Source organism: Spermophilus citellus, assembly GCF_964194105.1.
Source record: "Spermophilus citellus genome assembly, chromosome: 17".
NCBI classification, from domain to species: Eukaryota; Metazoa; Chordata; class Mammalia; order Rodentia; family Sciuridae; genus Spermophilus; species Spermophilus citellus.
The window spans coordinates 48,549,662-48,567,290 of record NC_138199.1 but is presented as its reverse complement, the minus strand read 5'-3'; the positions used below and the strand labels follow the sequence as shown (position 1 = coordinate 48,567,290).

General features: G+C 41.5%; 1 protein-coding gene across 1 annotated transcript; it reads right to left on the bottom strand.

Annotated features, from left to right (window-relative positions):
* Positions 1 to 10,727: 10,727 nt before the first annotated feature.
* On the bottom strand, positions 10,728 to 14,385 carry TOB1 (transducer of ERBB2, 1). Its single transcript, XM_081272977.1, has 2 exons — positions 14,073 to 14,385; positions 10,728 to 12,166 (listed from the first exon to the last, which is right to left on the bottom strand). Exon 2 carries the CDS (start codon positions 12,014 to 12,016, stop codon positions 10,982 to 10,984), a length of 1,035 nt encoding a protein of 344 aa, XP_081129103.1. The 5' UTR covers positions 12,017 to 12,166; positions 14,073 to 14,385; the 3' UTR covers positions 10,728 to 10,981.
* Positions 14,386 to 17,629: the final 3,244 nt, after the last annotated feature.

Below are 17,629 nucleotides of genomic sequence, written 5' to 3'. Positions count from 1 at the left end.
TTATTCTATGTGGGGAAAACGAATATGCTTAACATAAAACATATACGTGTGTGTGTGTGTGTGTGTGTGTGTGTGTGTGTGTGTTTCCTTTTTTTTTGGTACCGGGGATTGAGCCCAGGGTCACTTAACCACTGAGTCACATCCCCAGTTCTTTTGAGACAGGGTCTTGCTAAGTTGCTGAGGCTGGTCTTGAACTTATGATCCTCCTGCCTCAGCCTCCTGAGCTGCTGGGATTACAGATATGCACCACCGCATCCAGCTATACATCTTATATACATCACACAAACCTAACAAGTAGAATTTCTCAATCCTCCTTTACAGATAGGAAATAAAAGGCTGACTAGGTTTAGCTATGTAAAGGTGAGTTTGGGGTTCAATTCAAAGTCCGAGCCCAGAGAGCACATTCTTCCTGTGCAGGATCACTGGGAGTAAGGTTATTTTGAGGCTTAATGCAGATCCTTACTCTACTGTGAGCATTCTTATTCAGTTCTTAGCAGTTATAGGGAGTCTGGAATAAAAGTTGTGCGGCCTAAACATCCTGCTGGTGAAGTTGGTGTGAGGCCGCATCAGATGCTGGTGTTTTCGACACCCAAGCAGAATCTGTGTTTTGTACAGAGCAGTGATGTTCTCTGAACAGTTCCAGGTCATGTGGAGGAGCTTGGCCAGACTGTGGTGGTATTTTCAGTGGATGACAGAGTGCTTGGCCACCAAGGGAGCCTGGGGAAGGACATTGCCCAGGAGAAGTTACCAAGAGTAGAAGTTATTTGGGGTTGTTAATTTTTGGAAGAGATTTATGCAGAGTTTTCCTTCTAAAGCCTCATTCTTTGATTTACGTTTGAACTGGAAAATATTTCAGGCATCCAAATAACCAAACTGGAAGACAGAACAGTTGAAATCCACAAAGCCTTGTTATCTTGGCCAGGGGCAGGGTGTGATGATGAGGATGGCATGTGGGAATGACCTGGGGGTGTTCAAGTTTGTGCAATGAACACATATTTTCCACCAACTCCTGGAAGGGTGGCATCTGCTGTAAACTCTGACATCACAAAACCAAAAAGATTTTGTCACTAAAGAGAGGAAAGCAAATCAGATGATCTTTGGGGAGCTTCTATCCTGAGGAGGTTTCTAGGACAAGAACTAAACTAAAAATCCATCTTGAGAGATAGGAATCAGAGCCACCCCCTGATCCAACCTCCCTCCTCCTGCACTCCCACAGCTTCTGCTGTCCGCTTCTTACTTTCCCTCCCCATCCCACCTCTGGGTTTGGTGGCTAAGGAAATTCTAAGCTCTCTCTCTCTTCATAATGTTACTGTACAAAGGTTGAAATAGTGAACAATGTATTAAAATGTCCAGATTCAAAGACAGCTTCTCCCAAGAGTGATGGGCTGGCTGCACACTTCCAGGTCCGGCTTCCTCTGCTTTTAACGAGCACATTCTGCCCCCTGGGAACGTGTCAGAAGAAAAAGATCCACCACCTTGTTCTTTCTCTCCACTGGCTGTCCCTCCATTGGAGAGGGGCATTTGAGGGATTCCAGGCTTCTCAAGAGTTTCCCGTGAATTTTTGACCTGTTCTTCATGACTTGCTAACTCCTTCTAGATCTAGAACACCTCAGAGAGGCGTGTCTCTTCCTTTTGGCTCATACTTCTAGGTGTTCCTTTGGGATTGGGTGTTATCTTCTGCTAGACTGTAGCTCCTTGAGAGGTTCCAACTGTGTGTGTGTGTGTGTGTGTGTGTGTGTGTGTGAGAGAGAGAGAGAGAGAGAGAGAGAGAGAGAGAGAAGCGCACACACTAGTGAGCACATTGGTTCCTAACCCAGTATGTGTTCCATGAATGTGTTGAATGAATAAACAATGGCTGTTCAGTCATATCTCACTTTGTTTGAAAGAAAGTTTAGGGACATGAATGGAATCTGAGCCCAGGGCAGCAACTTGAGTCCTTACAACCCTTTTGTTGTAACAAGTGAAGCCCAGGAACAAAGACACCAGTAACAGAAGTGCCTATTACTTCTTGAAGAGTCTGATGATCCAGAGAGCAGTGGTGATGTGGGTAAATGAAACCAGCACATAGCTCTCAAACTTTAATATCTTACAACACATTCTCTGTCCTAATTTTGCCTGGAAAATGTTGATATTAAAAAGAATTTGGGCCGGCCATGGTGGCACATGCCTGTAATCCCAGAAGCTTGGGAGGTTGAGGCTGAGGATTTCGAGTTCAAGGCCAGCCTCAGCAACTTAGAAAAGCCCTAAGCAACTTAACAAGACCCTGTCTCAACTCAAAAAATAAAAAGGGCTGGGATGTGGCTCAGTGGTTAAATGCCTGGGGTTCAATCCCCAGCACCAAAAAAAAAAAAAAAGAGTTTGGAGTTGAAGCAAGCAATCACTTACAGGAGAGGGAAACTTGGCACAACCTGATATTATATGGCCTCCTAAATAATTGAAGGTGATTCTTATATAAAGCCTCCTATTGGGGCTGGGGATATAGTTTAGTCAGTGGAGTGCTTGCCGTGTATGCACAGGCCCTGGATTCAATCCCCAGCAACACACACACACATACACACCTATCTATTGAGGACAAACAAGGCATCATGGCCTCTAGAGTCCTTAAACAGGCAGCACATAAAAACTGCTTACCTTCCTTCAAAATCTGGGAGAAAACAGAGTCATCTGGACCCTGAAGCATGCCTGACTGGGGGTTCTGGTCCTGGATCTCAGAACTGCAGAGCCTCTGCCAAGGGAAACCCATCTGCAGGGTTAACCCCGGGGCAGCGGTGCAGAATCTCCCTGCTCTATTATCCTGAAACAAAGGCAACAGACACACACCCTAGCCTCCTTTTTGCCTGGCAGATGCTCCTGGGAGATATCTACCTTCAACTCTCTGTTACACTTCCACAGTACCTAAAAACATCTTTGAAATTTTGTGATAACAAGAGTCTTCTTCCAAAAAACATTTCTCTTTTTTAAGTTCCCTACTCCCAATTTTTTCTCTTCCCTTCTTTCAATCTTTTGCAAGATTCATAGAAATGCTATTTCCCCAGATAAAATCCTTATAGCCATATGAAAACTAGGCTGTGCTCAAAAGCTTTAGTTAAAGAGCCTCTGGTGACACCTTAGTTTCTAGAAAGGCTGCCCAGGGATTGCGGCTGTCTTAAGCATTTTATTGAAGTGGTTTAGGGATCCTCATTGTGTTTCCTGGAAATAGAAAGGAGTTAACAGAAAGTAAGCCACTTGGGCTCTAATGAGGTTTGGAATGGTAGGTAGTTTACAAAGCAAGGAGAATTATTTTGGGGAAAAGAGCTTCGAGAGCAAGTAGGCAGATGTGGAAAATCAGAGTGGAAAAAAGAACAGGCACGTTCAATACAAAACAAAATCCAGCCTTCATCCTTCTAGAAAAGAATTGATGGGTGGGGAGGAGGTGGCAAGGAAAAGCCATCTGAAAGGAGGACCTGCATGTAGGGCAGAATAGGAAAAGGGACTGTGCCTAGGAACTACTTGGCCTGTGTCCAAGGTAACTGACCCCTGTACTAAAATGGACAATATATGCATGGGCCTATGGGTCCCTTTCTTAAGTCACACTGATGACATGGATGGTATTCCCTTCTCTCAGTATCCAGAAGTCATCCACGCATACCCATTGGCTGGATATCCGGCTAGGCCAATACCACATCCATGCTTGTCACACTTTATTTGTGCCCTAAAGGAAGGATGACATTGTTTTAAATCAGAATCTGGTTGTAGGGGGAACACACGACCCAGCCTTCATATTCCTAAGAGTCTATGGCACCATAGTTTCCCAGTTCTGTCAATAGGGCAAAGGAAGGAAAAGAAAGAGACCTCAAGAACTATAGAAGGACATGTAGAGAAACAACATTTAAAAATAGCTGCAACCTGATGGCTGGGGAGGAAGTTTATGTTTGACTTTAACATTCAGTCATTCAGTGTAAAAAAAAAAAAAAAAAAAAAAAAAACATAAAAGCAATGTCTAGCTCATTTTGTCAATGTGGCTTTTCCACAATTATTTTTGAAACACTTGAGGAGTGTATAGACAGAAGGGATGCGACCTACGATATATGCCAAGGTTTGTCTAAAAATATTTTACACCTGTTCTCTGTTCTGCACACTGGTCATATTTTGTCCGTGAAGTAAGTACTCATAATGCCAGAGGGAATGTGTTTTTCCTTCCAAGTCCTCAATGTTTTTCCCTTCTGTAAAGCAAACCTCCTCTTCTTTTCTACCTGCACTAACATACAGCTAGCATCACTCTCCAAAGGACATTTCTATCACCAGAGCTACCTTTCAACTCCTCCTATTCCCGGGCCACTGTTGTTTAAAGGACAACTACTGTTCAATATTTTTTCACAACATCGTGGACTTTAATGTAGCCTACATTTTTGGCTGTTCTCAATAGGAATGTCAAACGGTATATCGGTTTAAATCAACTTGCCAATGACATGAAAAAGAATGCTCAACACTGGTTTACCTCAGGGCAACAACTAGAAATATGAGCTCAGTGACATTTATTACCAAAACATGAATAGAATAGCTTTTTGGATGTTACTATATAAATTACTCACTGATACAAGTAACTGACTAGACAATGAAATATTGATATGGGAAGACAAGTCTTCATTTACTTTTCTGATTTTAAAGGGCAACAAATATGTCTAAAGTTCTGAACTCCACGGCTTCTAAATACCATAAGCCTTTGAAGACACATGTTCTATTAGTCCTCTAACAACTTTCAATGGCAAGGGATTAGTTATTGCTTCCCAAGAAGTACACTGATATCACTGTAGCTGCTTTACAGATGAATAAACTGAGCCATCTGAGCCAAAAGACGATAAGATTAAGCAAAGAAATAGACCTATAATTTCAGAGTCTCCAAACATGAATTGCCTTCTGATTAAAATTTTTTCCCCTAAAGTTTGCCTAATTATGAAAAGATCTCAAAATCTAACAGGATATACATATATATTTTAGAAGACTTTATATATATATAAACATATATATATATGTTAATATTGATAATATATATGTTAATGTTGATCCTAGATCCTAAATAATATAATATCAATAAGATAATATCTTACCGATATGCTTAATATATATATATATATATGTTAAGTAAGTGTTCTAAAATATATAAATCTTAAAACTGATATACTGATATAAAAATGGTTAGTAGAGGTTTACTACTTACAAGTGAAATTCCATTAATAGCAAGACTATTAGTCCAATCTAAATCTCTAGTAGTCCACAGAAGTGTTCAGCAGTATTTGGTTTAAATTCCAACCAATCCCCAAGTCTAAATATAAGGTAATTTAGTATAATGGGATTTAGTTCATATCAAAACTACAGAAATTCTTCTGGTTCATTTTAAAATTGGATGTTTCTGTTTATTGTGCACTTTAAACATATTCAAAACTGATAGTAAAAATAAAAGGTATATAAGTCCATCCATAATAGCTAATGCTTCTAAAATGTAACCATTTTTTATTTTAAATCAAAACATATTTTGAATTTTTCAAAAACAAGTTTTAAATAAGAGGTCATTTGGATTCCTTAACATTTTGAAATAAAAGAAAAAAAATTCTCAGAACTTATAACCTATAGAAATCACACATTACAAAGGTTTGCCTTAAGATAACTTCAGTAATTTACAAATAAATCATAGATACAATAGGGGCTTGGGTTGTGGTTCAGCAGTAGAGTGCTCGCCTAGCACATGTGAGGTGCTGGGTTTGATCCTCAGCACCACATAAATAAATAAATTTTAAGTTATTTTAAAAATCATCGAATGGGGTAGAGAGAGAAGATGGGAGGGGAGGGGAGGGGAGGGGGGATAGTAGGAGATAGGAAAGGTAGCAGAATACAACAATTACTAATAGGGCATTATGTAAAATTGTGGATGTGTAACCGACGTGATTCTGCAATCTGCATTTGGGGTAAAATTGGGGGTTCATAACCCACTTCAATCTAATGTATGAAATATGATATGTCAAGAGCTTTGTAATGTTGTGAACAACCAATAAAAAAATTTTAAAAAATCATCGATACAAGAAACATATTGTTAAACATTACTTTGAACTCTCTTTGGAGTGTTTGTCAGTAACCACAGATAAGAAATGTTTAGGAAAATAGCCACAGGATCAATGGTTAAAGTAATATGTCCACTGAATTTATAGTCTCTAACACCAGGAAATCATCAGTAGTTCTAAAATGAGAATTTACATGATTGAATTAAGAAAACCAACAAAATGACAGCATTGATGTGACTTATAATTTCTAGAAACATTTCCAGATATCCTATGATATACAGCTTTTGGTCAATGGAAATACAAAGTATCCCTCTCAAAACGTCATCATAACTTATGATCCTTGTGCTTTGCTTTGGGTATAGTGTCCCCAAAGGTCCCTGTGTTAAAGGCTTGGTTCCCAGGGTGGCCCTCTTGGGAAATGCTGTGGACCTTTAAGAGGTGGTGCCTAGTGGGAGGTCCTTAGGTCACTGGAACTGTGTCCTCTAAAGAGATCATGGGACCCCAGCCTATATCTCTTTTCTTCCTGGCTCATGATGTGAATGGTTTGCTCTAGCTGGTGCTTGTCATCATTGCAATCTGGTGCCCTCACTAGAGCCCAAAGCAAGGGAGCCACCCAATCCTGGACAGGAACCTCCAGGACTTGAGTGAAATAAACCTTTTTTCTTTATATTAATTATCTCAGGTATTTCATTACAGTAACAAATCTGGTAAATATAAATAGGCTTCCACTAGACCCTTCTCATTAATACTTTTATAGGTTTTCTGTAAGTCATACCTTTAAAAAAAAAAAAAGGTTTTTATCCTCCAATTTTAAATCAGCATAGCAGCTAATCTGAGGGGACAAAGCATAGGGCTTAAGAGTATGAACTTGGGCCTGGGGATATGGCTCAAGCGGTAGCGCACTCGCCTGGCATGCATGCAGCCCAGGTTGGATCCTCAGCACCACATACAAACAAAGATGTTGTGTCTGCGGAAAAACTAAAAAATAAATATTAAAATTCTCTCTCTTATTTAAAAAAAAAGTATGAACTCTGAAATCATTACTCAAATTTGAATACCAAGTCTGCCATGTATTAGCCATTCAATCTTGGGTGAGATAAGCTTTTTGTACCTCAGGCCCTCCTCAACCCCTCTTCCCTCTGGTCTTCATATTGGGTTAGAACTGTGCTTGACATATAGTGCTATGTATTTAAATGAATCATTTAGAAGATAAAAAAATGACTTCAGTGAACACATGCTACTACTTTTCCAATTGCATGCACAGATATTGATCCTAGATCCTTTCAACAAGAAGATAATATTTTACCAATATGCTACAACTAAGGAACTCTGATCTCAAGTGACCTCCTGGGCCAAACTAATTAAGCATCAATTAATTGGTGTACTAAACAATGACATGGATTTTATTCAGTGATGACAGTTTCACATACTTGTTTCTAATAGGGCTATTTTCCTCTTATCCGTTCTCACACTAGAGTTGTTACACAACCTCTGACAAAAGCCTGCATTCCAGCCAAACAAGTCAGTCCTATGTCTGTGGATTTTACATCCATGGATTCAACCTACCACAGATCCAAGATACATGGGGGGAAAAATGTGCTCAACATGTAGACTTTTTTTCCTTGTCTTATTCCCTAAACAACACAGTATAGTGACTATTTAGCATTTACATTGTGTTAGGTAGTAGAAGTAATCTAGAAATGATTTAAAGTAGAAGATATGCAAATACTTCACCAGTTTATAGTAGGGACTTGCACATCCTCAGAATTTGTATCTGTGGAGGGTCTTAGAACCAATCCTATGGGATACTAGGTATGACTGCTTTCTTGAGGTATTGTGCCATTGTGCCTATGCTATTTGGTGTAAGAAATGGGTGTGGAGGAAGGTCTACAACCAGCATTTTTATTTCATTAGCTTATATATTTCTAAAGAGACATACTTTATTTTCTTTATATGTTAGAGACTTATTTTAACATAACCTAAGTCCTAAAAGTCAAATCTCTCAACTGATGCCAGCATCTAAGACATCTGTATGTGAATGAAATTAATGACAACACACATTAGAACAACATTTCAAATTTAGGGGCACCTTTAGTTCCACCTTCAACAGCTAACTATTTACAGTAAATGAACATTATTATAAAGAGACATTTTGGCTGAAGAAAGCCAACGTCTGTCATCTATGGTAGGTAAAAGCTATTCGAAGATTTCACTGCATCTGATTTTAGAAAAAATAAAAGCATGGCAGTGAAATACACTAGGAAAGCTACTGTTTGGTTATCATTGAGCTACACAACCTATAAAGCAGTGTGTTGGACCCCAGAAGAGAGCACTCAGAGGCTGCTGTGGTCAAAAAGCTGGAAAAGACCTCTGAAGATAATTAACTCCTCAAACCTAAACCTTAACAGTCTTCATATGCAAAGGGCCAAAAGCTGATGGCATAGTGGGGAGAAAAAGATTTGGGGCTAAGATATAAGCTTTCTAAGATGTACTAGACAAAAGCACCTTTTAAAATGTTTCCATTCCTAATGAGCAAAAAAGACGTGAAAACAAGGCCTTTGTTCATTCTCTTAAAAAAAAAAAAAAAAGTCCTCATGAAGCTCAAATCATACCAAGTTTCATGAAATCAATCAAGTAAAATTTGAGTTAATCCTTCTCAAGTGCCAAACTATCTGTACCAAGATAAATTTTCCCTAAGAACTAAAACATTCATACATTAAGCTCAATATTTAAAATCTGAACGTGTATGTGTTCTAGTCCATTACAAATGATTGTATATGTACTCTCCAGCTGCCTAATTCTGATTTTCAGAAAAACGTTAACGATAGCCTTTCTTTACTCAACGGCCAGTTTTCTTTCAAGTTAAGCCTATGATAACTTCACCAAGCTCTCTGGCAACTAGTGCTTAAACCATTCCCCATTCTGATAGCTATTCCAACTTTGTGATCACAAAGGCACATAATTGGAAGTGCTGGCAGACCAGCTCTGTTGGTTCCACTCACTGTTCCAATGCTTCTTCATAGCCTCATTCTGTCCACTAAAGGACAAAGGGCTCACCATGGAGCTGGCGGAACAGCTTAGCTCTTGTTATTTTCAGAGCTTGTTTCCTTAAAACTTTTTTATTGCTCTATACTGCATGGGTAAGTGACAAAAGGCTTTTGTAGACTGGTGTCCAAAAAAACTCATTTGAGACCAAATTTATTTCACTGGTAACCCAGATGTGCTGGTTTCTTACTATAAAAGCACTGAGTTATTTTTTTTTCTTAAAGTTCAAGATAATATTCTCACTAATACTATGTCAACACTGCATCAATGAACAATTTAAACAGTATAATGACTCGTCATTTTACTTAAAGGTATTCTTCCAACTCACCAGTTAAAACAAAAACAAACAAAAAAACTCCATCCTTACCAAGACTCTAAATTTGATACACTGTCTGCAACTCACCTTTAAAACCCCCAAACTAACAGATTAGCTACCACTTGCAAAAACATTTTTGCTGGGAAAGTGAACACAGATACTAACATTTAACATCTTGTCTAAACATGATTAGATTTGATCACAAGTACTCTAGCTATATACAATGTCTGAACTTAATTGTAAGAATTAGTATACAGATTTTTTTTTTTTTTAAGTTAGGTCAGCTGCTTTATCGAACTATTCATTACAAAACAGAAAATTGATACTATGGGCTTTCCATATGCATTTCAAATAAATCCTCTATTACATGAGTAAACTTCATCATATCACTTTATTCTCAGAGATCAGCATGATTTTTAAAAATTTGCTATAAAATAGGGTTAAGTAGTCTTATCATATCTCCATTGTGGGGAGACAAACATGGACTGAGGGTTGCTAACAAATAATGCTGTCCCAAGCACTGGTCAGGCTACATAGTTTTGGTAGGACAACTTTTTATGTGGCAAACCACTATCTGATGCACTAGAAAAGCAATTGCTTCCATTATTCCTTTGTGATTCAATGAGTCAGAACTTTCTTTATCATTAGAATTTACAACATAAGGGCTGGCGTTGTGGTTCAGTAGTAGCCTGCAAGCACGAGGCCCTGGGTTCAATCCTCAGCACCACATAAAAGCAAATAAAGGTATTGTGTCCAACAAAACTAAAAAGAATTTACAACATAACTCCAGCTACTATCTTTAGCAAAAGGCTTAAAAACAAAGACCACACACAATAGGCATTTTTAATTTTAAAGAATTTTAATACAAACTTAATATAAACTATTTCAGTCCCTCTTAACATGTAAGACACTGACTCAAAATACTTTTATACCGTTTTTTTCAAGTATTGCACAATATAGGTACAAAATTAATATTTACGATTACATTTTCTTCCATAATATATAGCAAAAATCTTTAAACCTTTAACAGAAAATACATTTTTTTGAAAAAGCAAATATTCGTACATTTTAATTCCACCACTAAAGGAATATCCTGTACACAATTTTTAGAATAGTTGATGTCTTTAAGATGGATATTTTACAATTTCAGTAAAAAAAATACAACATGAAGCTGCTGCTGTCACAGATCACTGTAGTAAAAAGATATAAATGCAATACCATGTCGTAGAAACAATATATATATCCTCTGATATTTTACAAACTTTGTACTAAATTAAATTATACAATTAGAAAAGACCAATAAACCCACTTATTAGTGCTAATTTTTTATAAAAAAAAAAAAATCAGCCATGTCCTTGCTATATCTTAAATACTGTAAGAGGCCATATCTGAGAGTATACTTTAAAATATACAGTCAGTATAAAATAACTTTGTGCTTGGTTGGCAAATGAAAAATGATGCATGTTTTATTTTTGTAACCAAGCCTGAATGTATCCTTACTATAAGCTTAAAAAAAAAATCTCAAGGAGGTGAAAAAAGTCCCCTTGGGCCCGTGCATTTTAACTTGTACGATACACTTTTTTTTTTAGTTAGCCATAACAGGCTGGAATTGCTGGTTAGAATACTGCATGTTATTTAAGCTAAAATTCAAGCCATCTACAAAAGACTTCTCGTTGAGGCCACCATAGGCCGCAAATACATCAAAGGCATTACTGTACTGGAGAGGACTGAGGTTAAGGGGGCTGTCACCTGGGAACATTCCATTGGTACTACTACCTTGACCCTGCATATTAGGAAAAATAAATTCCTTGGCATTAGGAGAAAGAGCAGAGGTTTTCTGCTGTTGCTGCTGCTGTGGTGGTGGCGGCGGCTGGGATGGCTGCTGCTGCTGCTGCTGCTGTGGCTGCTGCTGGCTACCCAGGCCCAGCCCGTACAGAGAGTGCATTGAGGAAGAGATGGCTTTCTGCTTCAAGAGGTCATTCACATTCAGGCCGAGGTTGATAGGAGAAGTACGCGCAACCTTGTTGCTCCGGCCACTATTCTTCATTTTGGTAGAGCCGAACTTGGTGGCAGCAAAAGTGGCAGTGGTAAAGGTTAAAGGCTGAGTGGACCGGGGCATGAAGGTAGGGCTTACAGCAGCAGAGTGACCAAAGGGAGGCGATGGAGAGCTGGACACTGAAGAGGCTGGGTCACTTATGGGCATAAAAACCTGGGCCTCTGGGTTAAAGCTGTTTTTGATCTCCTTATCCAACTCACATCCATTTTCATTATTATCATCCACATAAAGCACCTTCACTGGTCCCTTTTCACCAATTTGGTAGGAAACCTCAAATGGGTCGATCCAAACACTAAGATCCTGTGGCAGATTGCCACGAACATCATCAATGTCCAAACCACTCTCTTTGGATGCTTGTTCAATCACTGGGTCCACTTTTTCCCCTATGTGTATACATCTAAACCCTGATCCTTTGTATGGCTTTTCAGGATACCAGTGCCCTTCATATTTCTTCTTAAGAAGTCTTTCAAGCTCTTCACCAAAAATGTTGACACGTCTCCTGGGAAGCTTATTGTACAAATATGAAATAATAAAATTTAGTGCTACTTGGATTTCAAGCTGCATAGCTGCTATGCCACAAAGTTAGGTTCGTTTCAACTCCTCCACACACACACCAAAAAAAAAAAAAAAAAGTTCAATTTGTGGCAGAGAAACAAATTCTCATTCAAAGTGCTGGTATTAGTAGGTTATCCTTCACCTTGAGTGGTCTTGTTCCTTTAAGAAAACAAAACAAAAAAAAAGCAAACATGTCCAAATAAGATAAATGTAATGTAAGTCCCGTGACCTTTTTTGTTTAATCCCTAGAGTAATTTCACTTTTGAAAAGATCTAATAGGCTGGAAAACCTGGAAAATATACTCAGTAGAAATAAAGGAATACACAATAAAAAACTTAAAAGTTCAAAGTCTCATGGGAAAAGGTAGATCTGCAGTTAAAACAGTATTAAAAAAACTTATTTTCCTTTTCTGAGTAGAATATTAAGAAGAAAAACATCTCCAGTATATTTGTTAAGTGTTCTTTCTTTTCCTTTCCTCAAGTCTCACAATAATATTTGCTGGAAAGTGTAATGGACATGCCCACTCGCCCATCCACTCCCATGTATACATATGCCACTTTAAGAAGCTGGTCATTAATTTTTTTTCTGGTCATTAATTTTTATCCCTTTTCATCAATTTTGAAGTGAATCCTATATTTTGTTCATTTTGTACATACCTTGTTTAAATCTGCTCTTTAATATTAGAAATTTAGAAATTTGAAAAGTTAGAAAAATTATTTTAATTTTTGAAGTTCATGATGCCAAATTAAAAGTACTCTATCCTAAATGAACTGTCACCCTGATAAATAATTACGAACCAAGTTATTCCGTATGGTTGTGGCCTTAAAACACACTAAGAAAACACAATGTAATAGTTGCACTTCTTTGTGCTTCTTTTTTTCCTTTTCAGCATGTATTTTCCCAAATCTGAAATGCCTTTTAAACAGAAAGTATAACAAAAACAACGATCAACTTAAAAACTCTTATTGATTATTCTGTTTAAAGGGCAGGGTTTCTCAGTTTTATTCCGATTTTAAAAGCTACGTCCTTCCCTCTCTGGATAAGAAAACAGCCCAGAGAAACAAGTATGATAAGGTCGACCTTTAAACGTTTGCTGGATCAGCACTGGGTGGGGATAAGAAAAGAACAAGAGCAAACAGAAGATATTTGCAAAGGAGATCTATTTGTACACTGAGGTTGATTAAAAAGGACATTTAAAAATCAAGTTGGTATTAATCCGTCTGTTCCATTTTCCATACTGGCGGTGACAAAGGGAAAAGAATCCCTGGCTGCCCCCAAACTACAAACACTTTCCAAGCCAAACCCGAGTGTCGGCAAAGGCAGCTGATTAGGCTCAATTGCTTGAAGGTGCAGCCGAGCGAGATTCAGGCTCGGTGGAAGATAGTTTCAAGCAACGTCTTAAGACAGGAGTGTGAAGAATTACATAAACAGCTAGTTGGGTCTCATTAGATTTCTGCTCACAGCCTCGGGAGCCCAAGCGCTACGGCAGCAGCAACAGCAAGAGGAGGTGGAGGAGGAGGAAGAGTACCAGCCTGCTGTTGGAGGGGGACCGCCACGGGAAATGGAAAGGCAACCTCTCGCGGCCGGGCAGCGGGCACCGGGCAGGTCGGGGCGCCGGCTGCAGCCGGGACAGCCGCTCCCCTCCCCCGCCGTAACCTGACCCGCCGCTCCCCGCCCCCCGCCCCAGGCGCCTGGGACCCGGCCAGCGCCCGGGGAAGCACCGGTCCCCGACACCATTTTCGGCCTGGGCGGCCACCCGCCCCTCGGACCCCAGCGCGCCCCGCGAGCTCGCCGCTCCTCCCGGGCGCCCCAACCCCCGACTCCCGTCAGCTTGCCCAGGCCGCCTTCCGCCGATCACCCCCCCGGTCCGGGTCGAGCCCCACGCCTCGGGCCGGGCCCCCGGAGCCGCTCCCTTTGGGTCCCGGCTGCTGCCGCCCCTCCGCGCCCGGATAGCGACGCCGTCATCCCCGAGCCCCGGGGCTCGACGACACTGCAGCCCCTCCCTTGCTGCCTCGGCTCCGGCTCCCGACCCGGGTCGCCCCGTCCGTCGCTCCGCGATACTTACGGGCTGCGTCCGCCACAGACCCACGGCTGGGCTGGGGAAAAGGGGAGGCAGGGCGGGGGCACGAGAGGGTCTGGAGCGGCGAGCTGGCTGGGTGCAAGACGTCGCTGCCGCCGGACGGGGAACGAAGGCCTTGGGAGGGCCTCAGGAGCTCGCCGTTTCTGGCTCGGGGTGGCGGGGATCAGGGTCAGGTGAGCGCGCTCACTTCACACAGCCCGGTGCCCCGGCCCAGCGTCCCCGTACTGCGCCCACTCCGCGCCGGGCCAGAGCTTCGCTCCTTCTGCCGCGGCGCGCGCCCCGCCTCTCGTTTTATATTCTCCTCCCTGCCCCCCATCCCCTCCGTGGGGGTGCGCGCGCCCGTCCGCGTCACACAACTCGGGGCGGCGTAACCATTCCCCGCCCTCTCCTCCCCGCACTCCGGACCCTAGCTGCTGGTTCCGCCCCTGCCCAGCCCCCCGACGCCATTGGCCAAGTCCCGCCTGCCCTGGTCCTGACGGGCGGTAGACGACCGGGGTGGGGAAGGCCACACCCCCTGTATCCGAGATGGCCAATGAACCCACGACCTGGAGAGAGCGTGGGCGGGATTAAGAGAAAATTTGGAAAGGGATTGGAGGAGAGACGCGCCAATGCAGGTGAAAGGGGTGGGGCGGGGCTCTGACGCTCCGTGAGGCTGTGAGCGCCGGGGAGAAGGGGGAGGGGAGTGGAGCAGGTGGCGGAGCGGCGGGGGAGAGCTCAAGTCCTGGAGCGGGAGGGGAGAGTGTACACAAAAATGCCCTATCCGAGTAGGACTGTGCCCAGGAAAATCCCACTCGTGGACGGGCTACCAAGTCGGACTCCAGCCCACCCCAGCGGAGTCTAGAGAAAAGGCAAACTGTGACTGAGAAGCGTGCACCCGATTCATTGAATATTAATCCCTACAGGGCCTAGGCCAACTGCCGTCGAGGGGCAACTGCAGAACCCAAAGCTGCCGGGCCGGGCTGGGGGTGGGGAAGGGAGGCCACCTCGCCGCTCCTTCCTCCCAGGTGACAGTTTAACTGCCTCCGCAGTGCCACCTCAGACCTCCCCGTGCGACCCGGCGGCAGCTCGGAGATGGGGGTGGCTTGAAAGTGTAAGAAGAATCACGTTTTATTCCAAATGTCCCAGCCCCGGCCTCCGGGCCCAGGGTGTGGCAACACGATGCCAAATTGCGTATGTATGTGGGGGGGGACTATATAAATATACCTATTCATTTCCAGGGCTTTAACACAGATGCACAGAATAAACGCTGTGCCTTCCTGTGATGCGCGTGTAAAGATAATTTTCGGCTGAACCATGTGCGGGTGTCTAGGGAATGGGGGAAAAGGAGACTCAAGCGCGGGGCGGGGGGCGGCTTTTTTCCACAACCTGCAGCCGAGAAATTCACGAAGTTACACTGGGAGTGGAATGGGGCGTCCCCCTCGGCTAAAAATATTACTCACAGGTAGCAACGACGCCTGATTGGCCGCCCGGGTCCCTTAGCAACCAGGCGATTGGCTGCCTGGTTTCTAGGAGACGGACGTCAAACTCGGACTGGGAAAAGGGGAGAGAAAGTCTAGGGGGGTGCCAAGGAGGAAAGGAGGAGAAAGAGAAGCAATGAATGAAACGCCCATCGCCTGGCCTTCCCTTTTCCCCCGTCCTCTGCACTTACAGAGCGCTTCCTGGAAAAACACAGTTGGGGTGCCGCCTTCCCCTTAAAACTGCGGGGCCTGCATTCTTAATCTGCTTGTAAGGAAGTTGAACCGCAACTCACCGTGGAGTGGGGTGCCGCGGGCGGGCCTGTGTAGACCAGCTGGGCTCCTCGGGCACACACCCGCTTTATGCGTCGGGCCTAAAAGGCTTTTCATCTAATGTACGCAAAACCTGGATGTACCCTTCTCCACTCCGACTGACTCTCTCATGCCCTCTCGCCTCCCCTCTTAGAGGAAACCACGTTGAGAAAGGATATTTCTAAAGTCTCAGTGCATGTGAGGATGGAGGGAAGATGGATTTGTGGAGTGGACAGAGGGTGGGGAGGGGTCTCCTAAAACTCTGTTGGTTTTTTTTTTTTTTTTTGGAGGGGGGGGACAGGGGCAAGAAAATAGAAGCTTTACTCAGTGTCTCTAAATTCTGATATATTTTTAATGTTTGGGGCTTTTAGTTGTAGACAGAAAGTGGAATCGAATTGTGAAAATATGACAAGCGTTTTAAGTTAAAATGCTCTTTCCCCAGCCCCGAAATATTTTATAATGTAAATTATTCGCTCAGTGTTTTCTTCTTTTCGTTCATTGGTACGTTTTTTTTTTTTGTTTTGTTTTCTACAATGAACATTAATTCTATTTGCAATAAAAGTGAGTCATTTTTATTTTATAATTAGTTGTGCACAAAAATTGCAAGAAACTAGGTAAGATATTTTGAGAATGGCTTACCAAGAGAAACCCCTTGATTTTTTCGCGTGCCCCAGAAGCATAATTTCTTAACACTAAGCAAATAATGTTACTGTACCCAACATTCTGAATTGTAGGACCATGTGTTGGGCCATGTGTCTGGATTTGTTATTTAGAAAATACATCACTATAATTAGGGAGCATATTAGGCTTGGCTGAGATTAAAATGTCTAACTGAAAATAGATGAATCATAATTTTAAGCTTATCTATACTTTTCAAGAATTCTCTAAAAGAAAGGCACAGGTTTTCTTTTCTGAATGTCTTCAATCTATAATCCCAGGTATAAAATACTAGAGCAGCCATTGGGTACTGATTAAATATCAATAGCAGTAAATTGAATTTCTGAGTCATAAATTTAGATGTCAAAAGTGTATGAATTATTGTGGCTTAGTTCAGGGGTATAAGAGGTTATCAAGCCAATATAAATATAAACACACACCTTCCCCACACATTAAGGCCCTGTGGCATTCTGGAAAAAAGTACTGAAGTGTAGGTATTGGGAAATTTGAGTATCACATCAGTTTCTATCAACTTTTAGTTTTCTCATGTATAAAAAATTGAATTAGATAATTTCTAACATCCATTTAACTTTTTTAATCCATATTTAAAACTAAGGATATATTTCTTTTTCAAAAATGGATTGCAAATAAAAAAAGGAAACAGTTTCCTGTTTTTTGAACATTATAAGTCATGAGGCATACAAGTTTTTTTTAATACAAGTTTTGAACTTTAAATAACCCCTAATATAGCTAATACCTATTTAATAATTTACTTTGGAATTGTGCAGGGGAGTCGACTGTTAAATGAATATTTAGATTTATAGAGAAAAAAGCATTTGATATTAGACTCTAAGTAGTATCAAAATCAAGAGATATTGCTTTTTCTGAGCAAATGGTGATCACTAGAAATCACAATCCTTCTTTTCAAATCCCACAGGAATCCTAGAGGTACCTTACAAAAAGATTAGAATTGTTTGGGAAACAAATTCCATTATCATTGTAAAACACAGTTCTTGAAAGCACCTTTATTTACACACAATACACCCCCTTCTTTAATTCTGAGAGACATCTGCCCTATATTTTCTACTTCTCATTCTGTTTCTTTGTCAGCTGAGATGG

Coding starts and splice junctions, on each gene's coding strand:
- TOB1 (XM_081272977.1), bottom strand. CDS start 12,016: ATGCAGCTTGAAATCCAAGTAGCACTAAATTTTATTATTTCATATTTG.